This window comes from Phalangium opilio, unplaced genomic scaffold, assembly GCF_054372755.1.
Source record: "Phalangium opilio isolate 3A_F unplaced genomic scaffold, DU_Popi_V2 ptg000105l_1, whole genome shotgun sequence".
Taxonomy (NCBI): domain Eukaryota; kingdom Metazoa; phylum Arthropoda; class Arachnida; order Opiliones; family Phalangiidae; genus Phalangium; species Phalangium opilio.
The window spans coordinates 2,639,925-2,661,546 of record NW_028324207.1 but is presented as its reverse complement, the minus strand read 5'-3'; the positions used below and the strand labels follow the sequence as shown (position 1 = coordinate 2,661,546).

The 21,622-nt window shown below is 38.2% G+C and overlaps 1 protein-coding gene across 2 annotated transcripts; it reads right to left on the bottom strand.

The window, feature by feature from the left end:
- Nucleotides 1–940: 940 nt before the first annotated feature.
- Nucleotides 941–6,432, bottom strand: LOC149625239 (uncharacterized). Of its 2 annotated transcripts, XM_089852040.1 has the most exons (12): nt 6,027–6,432; nt 3,428–3,620; nt 3,134–3,349; nt 2,921–3,013; nt 2,823–2,864; nt 2,400–2,738; nt 2,219–2,308; nt 2,079–2,120; nt 1,913–1,969; nt 1,637–1,854; nt 1,414–1,573; nt 941–1,350 (listed from the first exon to the last, which is right to left on the bottom strand). In XM_089852040.1, exons 2-12 carry the CDS (start codon nt 3,618–3,620, stop codon nt 1,175–1,177), a joined length of 1,626 nt encoding a protein of 541 aa, XP_089708166.1. In that variant the 5' UTR covers nt 6,027–6,432; the 3' UTR covers nt 941–1,174. The 2 variants fall into 2 exon arrangements, with proteins under 2 accessions (XP_089708166.1, XP_089708165.1); XM_089852039.1 differs by having other exon boundaries at nt 3,134–3,620.
- Nucleotides 6,433–21,622: the final 15,190 nt, after the last annotated feature.

Here is a 21,622-nt window from a genome sequence, read left to right as displayed (position 1 = left end):
GGAAATCGTAATAATAAGGTTTTTAAGTCTTCCTTCTGGTTAGGACTTAGTGTAGGCGACGCGACAGCTTGTTCAACGTCCTCGATAATCTGAGGTGTTGGAGTCTTTAACCCCGGGAGATTTACCACGAATGGAAACGTTGTTCCGTCAATCTGACAAGTTTTTGTACCGAAGTCCAAAATGGCCCGATGTTTATAGAGGAAGTTTTTCCCCAAAATAAAATCGTTTGGCAATGACGGAACGACGTGAAACTCTTGCGTTAGTTTCAACTGTCCTAAGCGGAAGTCTATTCGCGCGCGTCCCTTCGTGAAGGTATAACGTCCATCGCCTAACACTATACACTGAGTCTCTTCTTCTTCCGGAAGCACTAAGTCTGGTTTCAAGGTTTTGACTAAACTACGCCACTGATATAGGCTGATAAAACAACCCCTGCAGCAAAGCCGAGTCGGGCCGACTAGTCGGCTGGCAGTCTCCCCGACTTTCCAAAGGCTGGTATTGATTGGGTCATATGGAAAGCCCCCGCGGAGTCGAAATGTCCTACCCGCCCCACAGTCGGCCGACTGCGTTTGTTTGAAACAAAAAAGACTGACGGCCTACTAACATTGTATTATCTACCGGACTCTAAATATCCATGAAACGTATATCTTAGCCGACCTTAGTACTCTAGGTTTGCCTACTCTTGGCCGTCCGAAATTAGACCTTGTGACCGACCTTTAAACAACTTTGGAAAAGCACTTTTGCTGGCTGTAACATTGCTTCCTAAACCACCACCTCCCGACCAAAATTATCTTGCGCCCGACTCTTAGATAGCTATCAAAAAATGTGCACTGATCTCTAGAAGGTGACTAGTCCCATAAACGTAGGCCCAAGCTAAGGGGAAGACTTAACTTCCCATTTTTTATTTGTCTTACTACAACATCAGTGAACAAAGTGACAGCAATGAAAATGTTTATTCTTTTATTTGAATATAAAACCACTTGTTTCATATCACTGTTATGCTCTATCACAGAAGCTTAAGTGTATAGAGAAAAATAATGGACCCCGCACTATTAAAAATGAGAAATGGTTTCGATTAATTGAGTCGAAACTATGAATACCATGGTTAAATGTACTGGGTCCATGTCCAAAACAAATGAAAGTAATTTAAATGAAATGAGGAATCGTAGTAATTTTCTTAGTCTTCATCGTCATCATCTGTCAGCTGTTGACGATTTTCTTGACTTCTTCTGTTATTATTTCTTTGCCCACGTCCTCCATATCGATCTTTAGCATGCTTTATCCAGGTTTTCATGACTGTTTCCACCTCGAACTCTTTGGTGTGTTTAAGTTTTTGCGTCTTTCGTACAGCATCTTAAAAAACATGACATTGTTTATTAAATGGTGATAATTCCCTTTAAGACACGAATTAATTACCAATAACAATATTTCTAAGGCGTAGGTTTTGAAAGGAAATTTTTTCATTTCTACCATTCCAATTCATTTTCAGGACAACTTCTTGTGCGAGAACTGTTTTCAAGATTCGTCTTGTTGTGTCCGATACTTTTTTACCTCCATAGCCTCCAAGATAAGCAACCTTGAAACAATTTTTTAAGTTTACATAACGGTAGTGAGCAAAACAGTGACATTAGATAAGTACTGCTTTCTTATAGTTCTCTTTGTTTTCCACGAATTCTTCAAAATCGTTTAAATCATCTATTGATGTCAAAGGGAAATTTGGAAATTCAGAATTTTGAGCTGAGAATGACAGGTCCTCATTTTCCAAATGCTGATTGGTCAAAATTTTATCCACTTTGTCATTTAAATCTGACAACATTCGAAAGACGGCTTTTTGGAATTTCTCTTGAGATAAATTATCTGAAATAGATTATACATATAATTGGTTTTCCTGAGCAATTAACATCACGCATTTAACCTGATGATAAGGCACGACTTTTTGTTGATCTTTTAAAGGAGGCGCTTTGATGTGGAGCTATAAAAGGAGGAAGAAATTCTACTATTAAACTCTTCACTTCATTTTTTGACCATATTGTAAATAATTTCAACTGTCGTTGGTTTTTAGAATGATCAATTATAGTTACCTCGTATTTCTTGAAGACCATCACTCAACTCGTTATCATCATCTAAATCCAGTAAATTATAGTTAATATTTTTTACAGAACTGATATAAATACAATATTTTGTCGACTTATTCTTTCTGTAAAAACGTTTAAAATAATACCATTTCTGTCAGGTACATTAGAATCATCTTTCGGAATGTCATCAATGCATGGTTCAAATGCATCCCCTTTATCTTCTGCGTGTCTGTTATCTGTATATAAAATTATTCAATTTTCAAGCTGAATGAATTTCTGATGCTTGAAAAGTAATCCATTAAAAACACAATAATTAAATCAAATTACCCGACACTTCTTCGCCTAAGAAATCGTCGCGAATATTTTCAAGTACTGTTCTCTGACGCTCTGCAGACACCGTTTTAGGAACTGTCGTCTGACGCTCTGCAGACACCGTTTTAGGAACTGTCGTCTGACGCTCTGCAGACACCGTTTTAGGAACAGTTGTCTGACGCTCTGCAGACACCGTTTTAGGAAATGTCGTCTGACGCTCTGCAGACACCGATTTAGGAACTGTCATTGATAGATCTGCTGTCAAATTATTTGGACTAGCCATAATTAAGTCTTCTGCCACAGTTTTTGGAGTTGTCTGAGTTTGGTTCGTAGTAGTTTTGTTTTGGTCAGCAGCTTTGTGGGAAAAAGTTTAATTAAATCTTGATGATGGACAAATGAATACATAATTAAACTGATCCTTTTATTTGAAAAACGTACTGCGAGAATTTCCGAATGTTGCATTAAATTCTTGAATAGGTTCTTAAGACACAAAATAAATTAGATTATTCTTCGTTGACAAAAACCATATATCTTACCAGATATATTGTTGGGCTTGTAAACGGGAGGTTTTGGCAGTTTAAGCGACTTTCCGAACCGTTTTGAAGTGTGTTTTTCCTTTTCAGCTTTATCTACGAAAATATAATTTTTAAGGGAGGCTAAATTGAGATGGAAAGCTAATCAAAGCAAACTTTTGTCAAACTACGGCAATCTCTAAGAATAATCTGGTGCTATAAATTAAATGGTTTAACCTTTTTTTCCTGATAGTTTGACTTTTTTTGCTGGTCTAATACTAGTAGTTGAGTCATCACTGCAGTCTTCACTCTCTTGCTCACTACTCTCATCAAATCTTCTAATATTACGTTTCTTTCGTTTCCCTCTTCCGGTGAACTTATCAGGGTCGTCAGTACCAAGGTCAGAAGTTACCTCAGCTTTGGAGCAAAGTTCTCTAGCATGGCCATATGTTTCTATATGATAACAATTAATGAGTATTATAATCTTCAATATTAAGTGCTTACCAATCGAAACTGTATATCTGATATTACCAGTTCTACGGTATATTTTCACAGCGAAGTTCATCCAATCCTGTTCAGGATCACAACCGTTCTTTATCATCCTTGTAATATCTGAAGATTTTGTTCCTTTACTAGGCCACTTGCATAACCTTTCCGATATGCACCATGATGAGGGTACAACTTCAACCGTGTTATCTTTTTTAAAGTTCACAATTGCATACATCTACATAGATTTATTAATCATAAGACCATTTTCTACACTACTTTTTAAACACATTATAGAGGAGTAATATTTTTCCGCCATTAACAGTTATGAAGCAATGGAATGACAGTAACAGTATCTTTGTGGTATGGGAGAAGCATGCATTTTTGCGCTATAGATGACATAGGATAAATCTTGATTTCATGTTGAACTTTCCCATTAAATATTCCAAGCTTTGAAGATTCCAGAGGATAATCAAATAAATCATGGTCAAATGAGCAAATATTTCCAAATATAAATATTTCTTCGCGGTCATTTTGAAATATTCCTTTAACTAAAACCACCTCTTCGGTTTGGAGTTTGAAACAATTGTCACCCTTAAAGCTCGAAATAACAAACTTATCTGTGTGTAGTTTTTTGTAGCACAGAGAATTCAATGGCAAGATAGGCTCGTTGCATTGATAAGGGCGTTTCAACAGCTTTTCTACAATCCTTTCTTTTTTATTGAAAAATATTTCAGATTCTCCCATCCTTTTTATGACTTACTGCAGAGGCTTATTTGGCGTGCGTATGGATTTTTTCAAAAATTGTAAAAAATTTTCAAAGGGAAATGCACTGTAACCGTCTAGTTTTCCGAACTTTTTAACGTCATTCGCAACGTGGGTTAAGGCGTGGACGTTCATTACCATAAACTCAATTCCATAAAACCCTGGGCAGCTCTTAACAAATAAATCTAGTAACTCATTAGCATAGTCGCTATGAGTTTTATGTAACACAGGGTGAGCCAAAATATAGGCTGCACAATGGAATAACCTAAAGTGATTAAGCACATCATCTTTAACGACATTCATCAATATCACTGGCCCTGTGTATAACATAAACTGCCGAAATTCCGTTGTTTCCATCGGTCTACGTGCTTCAGAGATCTAGGTTTCCGTGCAAATTCATTTGGGATGTATTTTCGGCACCGTTCAATTTTATCATTCAGAACCCCAACTAGTCGACTTCCAATTCTAACCTTTAAATTTCCGCTTAAAAATGCATGTAACAATTTTTTGGTCACACCCAAGCACATAAGATGCATATAGTCTAGAGGGAACTGGTGTACCATGTCAATTTCAAGAGAACTTAGAGGAGTGAGATTTCCTAGTAAATGGTGACCATCATCATCTTTATTCCTGAAAGTGTCATTAAAACGAGGCCTAGCACAGTTTTCTTCGTCAAAAAATAGCGTGCGGTGGTTAATTCTTACTCCTTCAATCGTGCATTTGTCACAAGAACTAAAGCCAGTGTGGCCCTTCGTTTTTTTCACAAATGCGCGAGCCGGAGTGTCAAGAATAAAAGGCCCTTTCACATCACACCCGAATATTTTCCCATGATACATAAAACCGTTGGTGTCTAAGATCCTTCAGATCTCTAATTAATGGTCCCAAATATTCTTCTAAATTACCAGGCTTTGTGTCTCCACAAAATATTCCAACTACGAATGGTCTTCCAATTATACCCTCCGTAAAACAGTATATTGCAGCCAAAATTGGCCAAAAGTTTTTAAGAGAGCTATTAAATAGCGGAAGGCCATCTATATTTATAGCAAAAGATATAGTCCTCGTATAGTTTGGTGCTTCTCTAAAAACTGGGAAATGCCTTGATCAAATCCAACATGGTGATACTCGCCATTTTCTATATTTGTTGTTGCGGCATGTCTAGGAGTTTTAAGAAGAGAACGCGTGTCTTTTGGAAGGTTATGGCCATGGTTTCTCAGAATGTTTAGAAGAGCATTTGCTGTAGTGTGGGTTACATTGTGAGTTACAACCCAGGTTTTAATGTCATCAAAAATATTGGTATGTCCATCCTCATCGGAACTTTCATCTCGTTCACTATCAGAAGGAAAAGGGGAGGGCGGATTTCGTCCAGAATCTGAAATATCTTCACTACTACTAGCCATGTGAAATGATTCTGCCCCTATATTGTAAGTTGATGTGTCCGAAGCGCTAGAGCCTCTTATTTCTAACATCACTGGGCGATTTTCGGTATGATTAGGGTTTTGAGCAGACGTTGACTGATTGCTATCGGAACTACTTATGCCTTCCAATACATTTTTGATATAATTTGACCTTTTCCTACGCTTATGTCTAGGTGTGATATCCGATTCCTTTCGATACGAAACACGTTTGTTACATATTTGTTCCATTGCTTCACAAATTTACATGAAGCTTGTAAAAACAAATATATTATAGTTGAGTTTTATCTTCCTCTGTCCAGGGAAAGATAGCTGCTTAAACTAGATTGGAATTTCCAGGCCTCATAGTTTAAAAATGCCGAGCACGTTAGAGTCAAAGCATAACTTAAATGGCCGTAAGCCCGTAGCCGTTAGTAAATTGGTTTATGGCAAGGCTTAGGTTTCGAAGGTAAATAAAATCTACGTACCTTTAAGTCCCTATTATTGAGATGACGAAACAAAATTGCCCTGGTTTTATGGAAGTTTTCCTGAACGTGTCACGTATGCTGTCTTGTAACGATTTCTTAATTAAAATTACACTCGTTTGTTTCCCGCCTAAAAACAATGCGTTTGTTTCCCGCGTAAAAACAACGCCGCTCGAGCACCCGCGCTTAATCCGTTCCGCAGCCAACAAATTTTCTATTTCTCTCCGCCGCGAATGGTCCTGGTAGGCTGACGAAATATTCTCCTTGGCTGATGCAATCGCTCTCATACGTTAAGAAAGCCCTCTGGCGACGGTTGAATTTTAAGTGCAATAATTTCAATGATTAAATATCTAAACATATCTAGATATTTATATCCAGTAATATCAAGTTTTTCCTGATAGCTAAAATAACGAATCCCATAAAATTGATAGGAACATTAACAATCTTGCTAGATGGCACTTATAGTTTACAGACTAGGAGTGTTATACCATTTACCCAATGAAAACTTGAATAATACATTCAAATATTTAAATCCTCCTAGTCTGTAATCTCTCTGAATTTTGATTGATTTAAATGAAAAAAAATTACAATCGGCCTAATTAAAAGATTACAGGCTATGTGTGATAAAAAAACACAAATGGAGAGTTGGCCATTCTAGTGAATAAGATCATTAAGCATTGACCATTAATCATATTGTTGGCCGACTGGCGGATTTTGGTGACTAAAATCCAAACCTGTGACCACAAAAAGAGTGTCGGCCGACTGGCAGATTTTGGTCACAAAAATCAAAACGTGTGACTACAAAAAGAGTGTCGGCCGACTGGTAGGTATTTGGGACTACAACAAGCAAATATGAGACCACTAAAATGACAATCGGCCAACTGTTTGAAACAAAGGACAAAAATCAACAAATTTATGACCATTAAAAAGCGTGTCGGCCAACTCCATATTATGGGGGTAAATATAAGTATTTAGAGAGACAACAAAATTCCCTGTTGGCCTACACCTAGTTTTGGAGAACTTTTTTTTTCAAAATTTTCCGCCTCTTGCCCGACTTCTGAGACTCTAGCCCGACTGTTATTGGGACATCGCGTGCTACAGGGGAAGCATCAGCGCCTGAATCTAGTCTGGTCGCGAAAGTCCCATGCGAATATACGGCATCTATGGCCACGGGAGGATCAACCTCACAGCGACGCACATCCATAGAGCCAATTTCCATAGGGGGCTTTACTTTCGTTGCGCGGCGGGAAGACGATCCCCTTTTTGCCTTCCCGCTTTCGCGTTTCCCGAAGCGTGTTTTTGCGCGACCTCTTGTTTGCTCGGACAGGCGGTAGCATAATGCCCTAAGCATCCGCACTTATAGCATTCTATGTGACTTAAGTCGTTTTGCTCTGTCTGAGCCGGTGTCGGTTTATTGGAAAGTCTTGCGTTTGGCGTCGCAACCTTTGATGTCGCACCTCCCCCCTGCGGTTTTGTTAAAACCGCGGCTGTGGGAGAATTTCTTCTCCCACTGGATTTACGCGGGGTAGACTTTGCACTGTCTCTAGGATACAATGTGCTAGAAGGGGTCGCCCGTAAAATTTCTTCTGTTACGCGGCCCTTTTCTATGAAGCTGCGCATTGTCCTTATGCTGTCGTGAAAGACATGGATGCGTATTTCGGGGAGGATATTACGCTTGCAAATACCGACCAGTTCAGAGTCCGTATACGGAACGCGTAAGTTCTGATTCATCGCGGTGATACTCGCGATGTACGCGTCAAAAGACACACCGTCGGATTGTTTAAATTGCGCTATTTCTAGGCGGAGGGATTCCTCCGCTCTACCCGAAAAGAAATAGTCTCTAAATGCGCCTTTCACGGGTTTGGCCTACTTTTGGCAGCTGGTCTAGTGCCTACATTTGCTAAAGTAGTTGCTAGGGTTTGAATTGTTTGTAGCCAAATATTTGACGCTGCACCTTGCGGTGGCAGCGGCGGAGGTGGGAGTCCTCCAGCCGCTTGTCCTTGCGAAGGACTAGTACCGAGGCTTGGAGGGGGAGTGATCCCCCTCGGGGGAGTATGGGATCCCGGTAACTGCGCGTTAATCGCGGCGATCAAAGCATGCGGATCGGGCGGATTCATGACGCGACAGTTAATTAGTTCAAGCAATGGCAGAAGTAATTCGCACAAGTACGCGTTAAGTATAAATGGTAAATGGTAGTCTAAACGGGTCCTGGCAAGCTCGCCACTTTATGTAACCGTAAATTTGAACGCAGGCAAGGGGCCTAATTTTCTCGGTTCATAAAGATAATTAAATAAACTAATAACTCAAGAAGTTCCAGGATTCCCGTTTAAAGGACTTATTGTCCATGACTAATGATAAAATCATAATTACCAGATGATCCATAAAAAGAATAACGCAGTTGACAGTTCGAAAAACTTTATTTAGTCCATAAACAAACACGACTGAACTCGTCGAGAACAAAAACTGACTGCCCTCTCTGAAGGCGAAGGGGGGGGGGTTTTATTCCCCTTACAAAAAACATATTTGAATTTTTCCAATGCTGGTGGCGCTTAAGGCGCCACCGGTGAGAGAAAAGGTAAACAGAGATATAAAAAATTATGGAAGTTGAGCAGACGACATTGGAGGGGTGGCCGTCCCGTTACAAGGTAAAAGCACGTTCGTTTTTAAATTACTACGTAATCACGAGTTTTGCATAACTCCGAAAATACAGAGAATTATTTATATGTACGGTTCATATCAAACCGAGTTTGAAAAGTTACTAAAGGAACTTCCAATTTTGGAATTTGTTAAGGGAATCCCCGATGATCTTGAAAATTTACTAGACTGTAATGTAAATAACTTGATTATTATCGATGACCTTCTAAACGAATTGAAAGACAATAAAACTGTCGGAAATTTATTCATTAAAAATGCGCACCATAAAAACGCCAGCTGCATATTATTAAGTCAAAATATGTACAAGCAAGGTTGTGTATGGATTTTATTTGTATATATTTTATTACCGTACTTTGAATATGTCTAATTTTTTAAAGGTTCCGTAATGAGAGATATCAGCCTGAACACGCATTACTTTATTTTGAAGCGAATGATGCGTGATAAGAATCAGATTGCTACGCTTTCGAGACAAGTCTTTCCCCAAAAAACCAAATAAATTATTGTTAGCGTACGAGGATGCGACTAGTTTATCACCGTACGCGTATCTAATTCTGGATCTCAGGGTGGATTGCTCCGACGATTTGAGGTTAAGAGGACACGGAATTTTGGAAGATCTACCGATGATATTTTATAAATAGCTATATTTAACAATTAATTTCATCATTATGTCGAGAACTTCGAGGAGATTTAGTAGTCTAAACGGCCTTCCTCTAAGAGGGGTAAATTGTGTAACCGATCCGCAACTTAAATTCATATGCCAACTATCAAGCAACTTAAAAAAAGGAAATGTTATCATGGATAATAAAACAAGGGGAAAATTAGTCAAGTACAGGAATTTGATACGTAAACTAGCTGATAAAAATATTTCGTTAAAAAGAAAGAAGTCTCTTCTGAAATTGAAACAACACGGAGGTTTTTTTCCATTAATCTCGACGCTTCTACCGAGCATTATCAGTGGCATTTCAACATTACTCGGACAATGAATACTCTTCAAAAATTAATTCTCGTCCCATATGCTTAAATTCGATAAAATCAAGATCTAATTAACAATGAAATGACGGACCTTGACCGGGAAATGTTCGCGGTAATTCGAACAAAAGGTCTTACATCGAGAGAAAAAACTCGACGGTATCAAGATTTGCTTCAAAAGTATCAGTTTTCTAAAAACACATTGTTCCGAAAACGGTTAGCGTTTGCAATCTACCATCAACCCCACCGAATATACAATCGTCACCTATAATTATTCATTCTAACCCTTCCACCTATACACCTCCTCCAACTCCTCCTCCTCCCCTTCAAACCCAAACATTTCAAACTAACGCAGTTCAAACCCCCGCAGCTTCGACTTTTACTCCCACTAACGCAAAACCAATCGTAAAAAAATCACGAAAATATAACGTCTCATGTAAATTGAATAGAAATACCGGTCAAGAATCGATTATAACTAGAAGCCAAACGGAGTTATTGGAAAAGAAGAAGAAACCCCCGACTATGGTTAATAAGAAAACAGGAAAAAAAGTTGTAATAACTTCGCCTCCAATTTTAATTGATTGGGACGATGAAGATTTTTAAAAATAAAATGTTGTAAAAAAATAGAGACTTTTCATTGCTTTTTAATATTTAATTTTCATTTATTTATTTATTCCCATTTTTTTCAATTTTTATTTTTACGATTATATATATATATATATATACATTTCGCTGCTGCTGCTGCGATTTTCAAAATAGTCTTTAAAAATAAACGACTTGGCCCGTTCGTGTGGCAGAATGAATGTCTCCAACTTCCTCACCTAGTGAAGAAATAAACGAAACATGGAATAATGATGTAATTAAGCGAGAGAGAGAGAAAACATACCTTTATGATGCTATTTTCACCTCCAATTCTTCTAACGAGCCGGTCCAGGTTCGGGTGATACGAGACGGAGACATCAACGGATGATATCTCCGGTCTAAGGTCAAACTTGATGACAAAGCCAACGTGTATGTAGCGCACCAAGATCTTAAATGAATAAAAACGTCGTTGTGATATTTAATTTTTAATATAAAAATGAATCAAGTTGTTAAATTTTTACCTCTAAATCCCTGAAGGTGAATTCAGGGAGGTCGTCTCTCAAGGGGATTGGGCCTAAGGTGGCCGTGTACCGTAAGATCGCCTTGATTTCTTCACCAACAAAAATAGGAGTCACAGTCATTTTCTATCTCAAATGTGACTATCTCTGGAAATATTATTCGAGAATGATGGTTCTAGAAGGAAGGACCGATACTTTTATACCCACTGGAACGAATAAATTAGTATAGTATAATACATATACAATCTGAAAGAATTCAAACTCACCTAACTAGTTTCATACGTGGTCAAATAGGATATTTAAAAATACCATAAACTCATAATCGATGTTTTCTACGATAAATCACGTAGGACTTATTTCCGTAAAATATCCGATATACATTAAAAACCGAAGAAATGACTATCCACTATTAATTCACCCGCAACGCTCAATCCGATACCTATAATATTATATTTACCCCCCCCCCCGAGTAGTTTTTCAAGATTGAGGGCAGAATGCGTTCAGGCGCGTAGCGTCTTAATGGCGGTATGTACATGCAGTTTGCAAATTTCCCAATAAATTTTGACCATCTTGCGGCGGGTTTAGATTTTTTCCACTATTTTTTCCGAACTGCCCGTATCCTAATTAGTCAGAATCAATTTTTTGTTGGGTTAGTTAGATAAAGTAAAATCCTACCAATAAGGTATTATTCTGTAGGGCTTAATTCTCTTTCTCATGAAACCCAGATTGTTTTTCAACTGGATTTCATTCGCATTTTTCTCGAAACCCTCAGAGTGCTTCGCATAATCGTAAAACTGACCAAATTCCCGCAAACTAAGATTTTCCAAGCTGTCGGGACGATTCGGATACTTGTCGTCGACGAACACTTTTTGGCAAGTGTCCTTGCTTTCGGGGTCAGTTTCCCTCAAACGTGCGAGTTCCTTGTAACCTTTCAAAACTCTCGATGGGTTTTCATTCAAGTTAGTGTTTATAAATCTAGTGCTGTCGGATTTCTTGTAAAGGTCTTGGCCCAACATAAGATCCATAGCTTCGGATATGCCTACTTACTTAGATGTCAGTGATTTCGGTCTATAGGTAAAAAATTTTTTGGACACTTTCGCGCCCTAACTCGGCAAAGGTCAGCCCGGCCTCCCTGTGTCACGTACGTCGTGACATACTTTGCCAGTATGCCAGATTTGTCAGCGACAAATTGCAAATCCATGTTGGCTTTGCAAGCCAAAAGTAGCCTAGTATTATTTAAACTTCATGCTGTTTTCTCGACAAGTCGTACATCCGTTTCTGCACCTTTTTAATCTTATGGTGACGAGTAGCTGATCTAACGGATTTCATAGCGGCAACGTTTCTTACGTTTCGAGGGAAACCGTAACACACTAACAGTCCTTTTTTAGAATTTTTCACCTTCTAATATCAACTGGAGGAGTTTGGAATTTTTTTACCAGCCGGTGCAGTTCCGGACTTACCGATGCGCTTGGCATCGAACACGTGACGTGTTTTCGCACGTAATCCAAATTATTCTCGGTCAAGGAAAATCGTCCGTGGGTCACAAAAACATGTGGTAGTGAAGTAAACCTCGAGATTGGTATTGAACCCGCCAAAAATGATGTTCTATCATACCAAGAACTGGATTTTGCTTACACTAAACAAAGTTGCTTAGCAGCGTGCGAACTTTGTTGTGAATGTGCAAATTGACGCACTGCACTTTCCATATCATCGTATTCGGCCGGATTAAAAGTCAGGAAACACGTGAAAGGACCAAATTCCCGTATCATCGCCAAAACACACATAAGGACCTTGTACCAGTAGTCCTTAGTTCGTCTAATATGACCCAAGAAAGTAGCTAAATTACTCTCAAGTTTTTGTCGACAGATTCTACGCGACTGAGCAAGTTTTGAACCCCAATTGGCATGGGTTTTTTAATACGAAGAACGTAGTTCAAACTGCCATAGATCGTTTTCATTTCGCATTCTTGATAAGAATGAAACATATCTCGCTTAAAAATTGGACTTTCGTTCAAAAGACGAGATAAACGATACTCTGTTTCAGTTATTTTCGCTAAGGGTCTATCATCGTGTTTGCCGTAGCGACCCTTGGGGAACAAATGAACGAAGCTCAAGTATTCCAAGTTATTGTCCCAAGTAATATTCGGTTTGGCTTCGACGCGCTTCATTTTGTAAGCGGCCAATATATCTTTCGGTGGCTGGACGTTCACCGGATGAATAGAGTAGTGATTATTGGTTCAGAAAGTTTTCGCAAGAAAGCCTCGGGCTGTGTTAAAATTTTGTAGGCGTTGCCTGGTGCAAGGCTAGACTGATTTTCATCCTGCTTCTGTATGTTCAAAGCGTTTTGGTCACCTTTGACGTCGCGACTACCATCCGTTGGTCCTTCTGTGGGAAGCTCGTGTCACCGCATCAGATCCATCATTAATCAAAGTAAGTGGATCTGTAAAGCTTAATAATTCATTGGGAGTCAATGAATTTTCATTTCCATCAATTTCTTGCGTTCCACAAATATAATTCTCGTTCATTGCCGAAGTATCCATGTCTGTATACAAAGGATTAAATTTTTTTCGGCACATTGAACGTTATCAACACTTTTTCGAGGCAAACAACTTGTTGGCAAACCTTTTGGTTCGCAGGGGGAAAACCATTCACCAAGATATACAGTACGTTGGGATTCCGAGTTGTCTGACCATGGTCAGAAGGTCCCTCGATTTTCGTTGCCAAAATACCGAAGAGTTGCGAAGGGGCTCCATTATCCTGAACGCATCATCATGGTGAAGTAGCGATTCAATTCCACCTTCCAACCTCAGTGTCCCCGCTAATGGTCCACGGCCGTCAGAAGACTTAGTTTTGCGTAAACAAATTGGAATTGCTTGACTGACTTTCATGATCTAAATCTTTAATCATTTGAAAAATAGATTGGTTTCGTCGCTAGCGCACCTTCTGTCCGAAGGCAGCAATTCCCATTTTAACATATCTTGATAGCTGCATTTGACCTTAATGTCCCTTTTCTGCCCTCCATAAATTCGAGGAAAGGACAGTTCTTCGCAATCTTAATCGAAAAGCAAAGACACGGGGCGAATACTTTCTCCTGGAGCAAAGGTTATCTGATATTAGTGTCCAATAAATCATCAGCGGAAAATAGCAACGAATTTCTGGCTCCACAATTGATCATTTCTTCTTACTTTTCCTCAACCCATTCTTCGTCACTATCAATTTCCTGCACATTGACACTCTTGCCAATCACCCTCGATTGAGGGAGTCTCGTTTACCTGTGCGACTTCACTTAGAGCAATATTTTTAATTTACGACGAAATCAACCGTTTTTTGCACCAGCGTGTTCATGAGGTCCTCCGAAAGAGTGATGCAATGTTTTTTATAAAGTGATGATTGCAGCAGAGCCTAAAGCGCGGCTAAAATAAGCTATGGGCGCACAGTTTCAAGCAAAAACGGTTATTATACTCCATGCGACGCATTAATTTCACTTGTATTGTATGTGTGTCGGCAGTCAGTCTTGGTAAAATGGAACAGGACGTGTCCACGTTACAAGGAACATTAACCACGGTGCCCTTTAACCCTTTTTCCGAATCACAGCCAAGAGATCGTATTTGAATAAAGGGAGTTCTAGGGCTAACAAGCCGTTGCTCGAGATTAGATAACCCTGTAATAGTCTCATTTTCGACTGAAAAAAGCCTTTAGATACGGTTGCGTGACAAGGCATGCACATTGCACAATTCCGCTAATATTTTTGTTAAAAAGCTCCTTTTACACTTTTTAGTCGCCGTATATGATTTAAAATTGTTTAGCAATTTTCATATCGTTAATTTTTCGATTTGCGGTAAAAGCTTTTGTACTTTTCTTCTTACTTCTATTAATAACATAGAGGGCGCTATACTGCCCGCATACGCTACTTTCTAGCCTCTGAATTTGTCGTTTACCAAAAATCCATTTTCTGCAGTTTGAAGATAAAAATCTTCTTATACTAGGCAGAAATGGTGGCAAACCGTAGCTATCGAAATAGTACCCGTACGAGGTCCGTCTATGAAAACCGAGACCCAGTGAGAGCTCTTTTCGTAATGCTGATCTAGATTTATAATAAACGATGCGGGATGTCTGGTTACGCGAAAACACCCGAAAAGTTGGGCATATCTGATAAAGCAAGAATCATGTCTACGGTGGTATTTGCTAACATTTCAATAATCTACAATTACGTTTCTATTCTTGTCGATTTGAACCATGCTTTGAAATTCGGCGTATACAGTACAGACTAAAGCTTCGGGCAAAGGGTTAGCGAATCCTATGTTCAATCTTAATTGTACTTGATTAAAGGGATTCCAGTGGTTTGTTTCACTAGCCGATAGGTCCGGTGTCAGATCAAAAGCGTACAAAGTTAACCCGTTGGCAAACTCATTAGGAGTAATATTGTTACCGTCGTCTTCATAATGAATACCGGTACCCGCGAATAATGTTAGATAAGCTTATATATACAAGTTTTTACCGAAATCAGGAGTCAAAGGTTTCGATGGTATTTGTTCGTTATCGAGGTACAGAGGCAAAAATTTAAATCGTAAATTGTAAAGTTAAAGGGATTCAGAACGCCGCGTTGGACACTAATTCCATAATGACGCGAGTGGGTTGAGGACCTAGATATATATTGTTTATATATATAATTTATTAGAAAACTAAATTTATCAAAATTATTCAAACCATTCCTATTTTCGAATTGGTGTTTGAGAGTTTGGCTAACAGTTTTTAGATACATTGGAATTTATTGTCCTTTCTTAAATTGGGGGCATTCCATGAGGTCTCTCTATTCCTTTTGTTATAAATTTTACCCTTACTTCACGCTACCAAAGCCATTTATGATGGAGTAGTTCTATTGGTGTCATAATAAGTTTCATTAATAAATGTAATAAAGGGACTGTAAAGAAGTCGACGGACCGTTGATTTTTTTCAATCATTGACGTCAGCAGCTGATGTTAGACACGTGAAAGAGGATTTTTTTCGTTTTCTGGGTATAAAATTTTAAATGGAACCTCTTATGTCTTCATTTTAAAATGGTTTGGCAACACCCGATTTGCTCGGCCTAAAAAATGCGATTCCCCAGTCCCAAGGTCTTCAAGGTTTAACGCAGAACCCCTAGTTTCCAACGCTAACGTATGGTCTATTTGGCCTACTATTTCGTCTATTACTGGGTTTTGTGGGTAATGCATAGTTTTAACTAAAAGAGCCACAGAAAATTAAGGAACACTTCGCTGCTACTTCACTACAGTGTTGTCAGGAAGTTAGTTAAAAAGTGTATGATCTTCAAATAAATAAGATCGATATATACATTAAAAATATTTAATTACAAAAACGAATACAAAATAATTGAGAAAGACAAAATGAACAATTAAAAACAAAATTTAAATAGGAATATTTTCTTTACTTATATACCAATATAAAGCGTACATGACGCTTCTCTCAAAAGCGCATGGTTTTACCCGATGCGAAATAATTCGATGGGGAAATAAGCATTTAAGGGGGGCTCATCCTCAATTTCCGTTGCCTTAGGTCAACCAATTTTATTTAAATCAATAATGTCTTTAATTTTAAAAGTTTCATCTAAAAACGCGTTGCGTAATTAAAACATGCCGATAGTATAAGAAGGTACGTCACCATCTCGGAAAGAAATGCCATGGATGTATTTTGTATTATAAAAACTAGTTCTTCTGTTATCGGGGTCGACGTGGTATGACTGAGGGTTTTGATTCTCCGGTAGCGATGGATAATTCTTTCGGTATAAATGTCGGCCGTTCTATGTTTCTTTTTTTCGGTTTTTCCCAAAAGATAGTCGAATTCTACCACAAATGTTTTACTCATTTTGGAAAGTTGTCACCGATTGGCATAAAAAGCTATGGTTAGCAGGTCAAGAAATAATTGAGACCAAAATTTAGGTAACATATAATGGTCTCTTTATTATCCAGGTTTGGTAACATTCTAGAAAAAATGTTGTTTACCTTCGAATTTAATATATATATATACAATGTCCCCCTCATCGCCGGGTCTTGGGCTTGTCGCAGCCTTTTTTGAGCCGGTTGGCGCACGGAATCTCGTTGGCGTCTTGAACGGGCACCGCGACTCCTACAACGTTTTTTAGGAGCTGGGGTGGGCTATAAAATTTATATTTTGTCCTTACATCATATGAAAACTGAATAAAGGGGGCTGTCATTCAAATCACGCGGGCATGCAATATTTATCCTCAGATGCTTGGCCAATTAACAAAGAATGACTTAGGCTACTTTCACGCTATGCCACGCTTGATGCGGCGGTCGCAACACTAAATGTCCCGGACCGTCAAATTGGCCATATTTTATATTAATTGGGAATGCGAATCCTCGCTACCTCTTTCCAATTCTTCGATGAGGTCCCGAGTTGGCTCCACTGCTCTTCCCACAATAATTTGAGGGTCTGGGGCCCGTGAGGTGCTAGGAATTTGCTGGTTTTTGCAAACTAGCACCTATTTGCCCACAACTGCGCAGTTACATCGATCGGTGCACTAGACACCATTTGCCTTGCATGGATACCCTAGGCGCCCATGGGCTCGAGTACACAGACCGACACGAACAACAATTAGAAAACGGGTCGTATGAACCAGATTTCATTGGAATTGGGAAGTCTTCCATTTTTTTGAACTTTCTACTCTCAAGAACACAAGTTTTAAAATGAAATGAAATGGTAGAGTGTTGGTTATGCCTGATTCGGCCATGGGAAAAAGTGAAGCAAGCAATTTTAGCGTGTTGGCGTTAAAATCAAAGGGCGTGATCACTTTTGGTTTCGTGCCTAATAAGCAATGGATAAGGAAAATTAATCGGTGTAGACGCTATACCTTTTACTGCAGTGTAAGGATTATGCTTAACCTTTATAGGGAGGGTGGTGTAGAAAATCAAGTGATTTTTTATCAATTTTTTACTAATTATAAGAAGAAAATGTATGCTTTGCCTCTAGCAAATAAACAAGTTGAAAGTTTTTATCCAATTGGCAAAATATATTGTTTCTTAAATTGTTTTTTTTATTTCATTTTTCTTCAAAATAAACTTGAAATGTCGTCACCGTCCACCAATCCATCCTCTAGGGACGGTCTAGAATCCTCCGTTGGTTGTTGGAATCTTGGTCTCTTTTGAACCCTAGACCGTCTTAGGGGTGGTGGCTGAGTTGGTGGTGGTGCCATTGATGGTACGGTGACTGTGAATTCCTGAGGTTGGGAAGGTGCAACAGGAACTCCGGAAGGGAACGATGTTGTTACATCCATCGATTCCACGAAAATGTTTAGAAACATCTCCCCCCGCGCTCGATTCTCAGTGGAGGTTCTCGGGTCCCATAGCTGCACCTAACAGCACGCACACCCACTTATTTATTAAATTTTCATTCACTATATTTATAAATCAAAGTTTCTTATATTACTCAACTCGATCACCCCACCGCATTTGCAGAATTTTTCCTTCAGTTTCCTTACATTCGGGAAGTATGGGAGATGTAACTCCACGACACCCCTTCCCTCCCTGCATACCATTTCATTAAAGTACATGTTGTGCATGACTTGCATGGTGTTAACCATTTTTTTGAAGGTGAAATTTAACTCGGACGCTTGGCCACGAGTAAATTAAAATGGCTTTCGTCTACGTACTACCGTTGCTAGTCATTTTGCGCTTACCATTTTATTACACAAAGTTCCGTATTTAAATACAAAATATCGACGGCTTGTATAATGTGTAAGAAAATATTAAGGATCAAATTAAAAAGTTTACGAAATATAGTAAGTTTAAATAAGTGTATTCAAAGTTCTCCAACATTCGTTGTCTTTATTGTATTGTTTTTGTCATATTTATAACAAAATTAACAGGTGTTAATTGAAAGAATGAAGTTTTCCGAGCGAACGACGAGCGTTGAATTTCGGTTTGTTAATTTTCTTAACACGCTAACACATATGGGGCATCGTCGTCTTCTACGTCAATGTCTTCCCAAAGGCCATTCGCCATACACATGTTATGTAAAACAACACATGCCATAATGATATGTGCCGCAAATTTCCGATTGTAATGGAGAGCCCTAGCCTTAAGCAAACACCGAAAGCGTTGCTTTAGACATCCATTACACCTTTCAATGGTACATCTAGCCTTAAAAAATCTGACATAAACCGAAATTCTGGGGTACTCTCTTCGGGCCCTATTATGGGGTCCAAAATACATGGAGTTAATGGATAGCCACTATCTTTTACAAAAATAAAAACAGAATAAATAAATCAAAAACTATTATTAAAAATTGAGCTTCGTGACTTTAAACTATCCCAACTCGAAATTTAATGCTAGGTTATTCTATGGTAGATCCTGAAAAAAGATAGGCGTATGCTAAGTTATTCTATGTTAGATCCTGAATGATTGGTCTATGCTCGGTTATTCTATGGTAGATCCTTATGCTAGGTTATTCTAGTTGCATAGGCGGAAGAATCAGAGTTTTTGTTAGGTTTAGAGCATTTAATGAGCACGAAAATCTGGTTTTTCATAGAAATATTACTACCGGTTTTTCATACGAATACTACTAAAATACACATGAAAGTTCATTAAATACTGGCCTTTATATAACACAAGCTAAAAAAACAACAACTTTACCATGCACAAGTGGATTATTAGAAATTAATACTGAATTTCATACAAATAATACTAAATCACACATGATTTATATACAATACATGCAAAAGTTATAGCAGAATACTACTAAAATACACATGAATATTCGTTAAAATACTGGCATTTATATAATACTACCTAAAAAACAACAATTTCACCATGCACAAGTTGCTTATCAGAATCGAATTCTCTAAAGTACACATAAATATTGACTAAAATACAAACTCGTGTTAGAAGTAAAAATCCATCGAAACGTTTTTGATCAACTACGAGACATTTCATCGAAACGAAAACGATAATTTACAATTCCTAAAAACCCATAGGAATACATGGGAAATTGATTAGACCACCGAAACGAAATCAGCCCTCTAGGTTACATTTTACCGAAACGAAACGCGTCATTTGAAAATCATTTCAAATTGTTAAAAACGTTGAGTTAAATTTTAGCTAAATTTATCAAAACTACTCTGTTTCACTAAAAACACTTTTAATTTCGGCAAAATTTCACACCGATTAAGAATTTGGGATACATTCTTTAACGGTGCATTCTCCAGCCAAGGGTGGGGATCAATAGTGATCTTGAGGGCATAATAAAATAATTGTAAAAATAACTCTCTCTGACACGTTGAAGGGTCCGTTAACATTAGGTGCGGGAGGTTGTTACGCTCTCCCCATCCCCATTGAATATTGTGAGTTGCTATTTAGTCAAGTACACAAAGGTTGTCAAGAATACGTCAGATCTTGGAGATCAACCTCCTAAAAACTACTTATTGTACTATTTATTTTATTCATTTTGGGAATGCTGGAATTCCTCAATCTCAGGTTTCAGAACTTTGATATAAAAATACGCTTACAGTCTAAAGGTGGATTCGCAAAGGCGCTGAAAGCTGAAGCTGAAAGTCAAAACTGAAAGCTGAATGAAAAAATCAGTTTCAGCGGACTCTATCGCAAAGAGGCAAAAACTGGTTTTTTAAAGCTGAAGCGCAAAGCAAACGCTGAAAGCAGGTGATTTTAAGTTTCAGCCAAGATCAAACCGAGGTTGATCTTTCAGCTTCAGCGCCGTACCACGTGATGCCAAGAGCCAATCAAAAATTATTTACGCGGGTATTTTATTTTAAAACGGTGAATATCGTGTCTCATTTTCTTGAAAATTTTTTCTGTGTAAGAATTAATTAAACAAGAAAACGATAACAAAAAGCGAAAAATATTTGAGAGAAGAAAATAGCAAAAAGGATAGAAATGAGATAAAATAACAATATTGTGGAAAGAGGTTACAATAAACAATCCAATTAGAACCAATTGGAAAAGTAGCAATAATTTCAGGTTAAAACATATCCAATTGAGTAATATTGAGAAACGTACAGCGCGAAGCTTAAACTGGTTTTTGAAGATGAAACTTTTTTTTTGGAAAAAAAGCGCTTAGTTTTTTTCAGCTTCAGCTTCAGCTTTACGCTTTTTGAGTGGTTTCAGCGCCTTTGCGAATCCACCTTAACAATGGAACAGTTAAGGACAAAAGATATTTCGCAATAGCTACGTAAGAAATTTAGTATAAAAACCCATGACCCAATAGAGTCAAGTATCATTATTCGAGAAGACCTTAAACTTACAAGATGGAAAATCAAGAAGCTGTCAAAAGGAAGATAGTTGTGACTAACGAACGTAAAATTAACGGGAGATTCCATATATCTAAAGAGTTGTTCTTAACAACTGAATTTGTAAACGGTACGCTGGATCCCGAAGTTCTTCTATGTAGGAAACAATCTGCAAAAAGCTTCGCCAATTCCACAAGTACATGGGAAAAGCTGATTCCACGTTTACCCGTATTACCAGGCTGGACTGTCGCCCACGAAACCAACAACTTTGAAATCGTTTTAAATGACATCGCCAACGAAAAAACAACTGTCTTGGCGTATCAAAATACGAGTCACATTAAAGACTTGATAAAGGACGATTCTATTGTTTTGAACAGTATGGAAACAGCGGCCTTGAATCCAGTTTCGAATGCTGTTAAGGAACATTTTATTAAGATAAATGACCATGAAATTGTGTTTACACACATGGCAGATGTTATCATTGAATTTTATTTATACGATACCCTCGATCGTATACCCTGTTTAGATGGACAGCATGAAAAAATTTGACGTCATGTTGGGCTACTTCACCAATTTTGTAAGTTCGTACCAGGTGGTGATGAAATTTAACACCGTTCT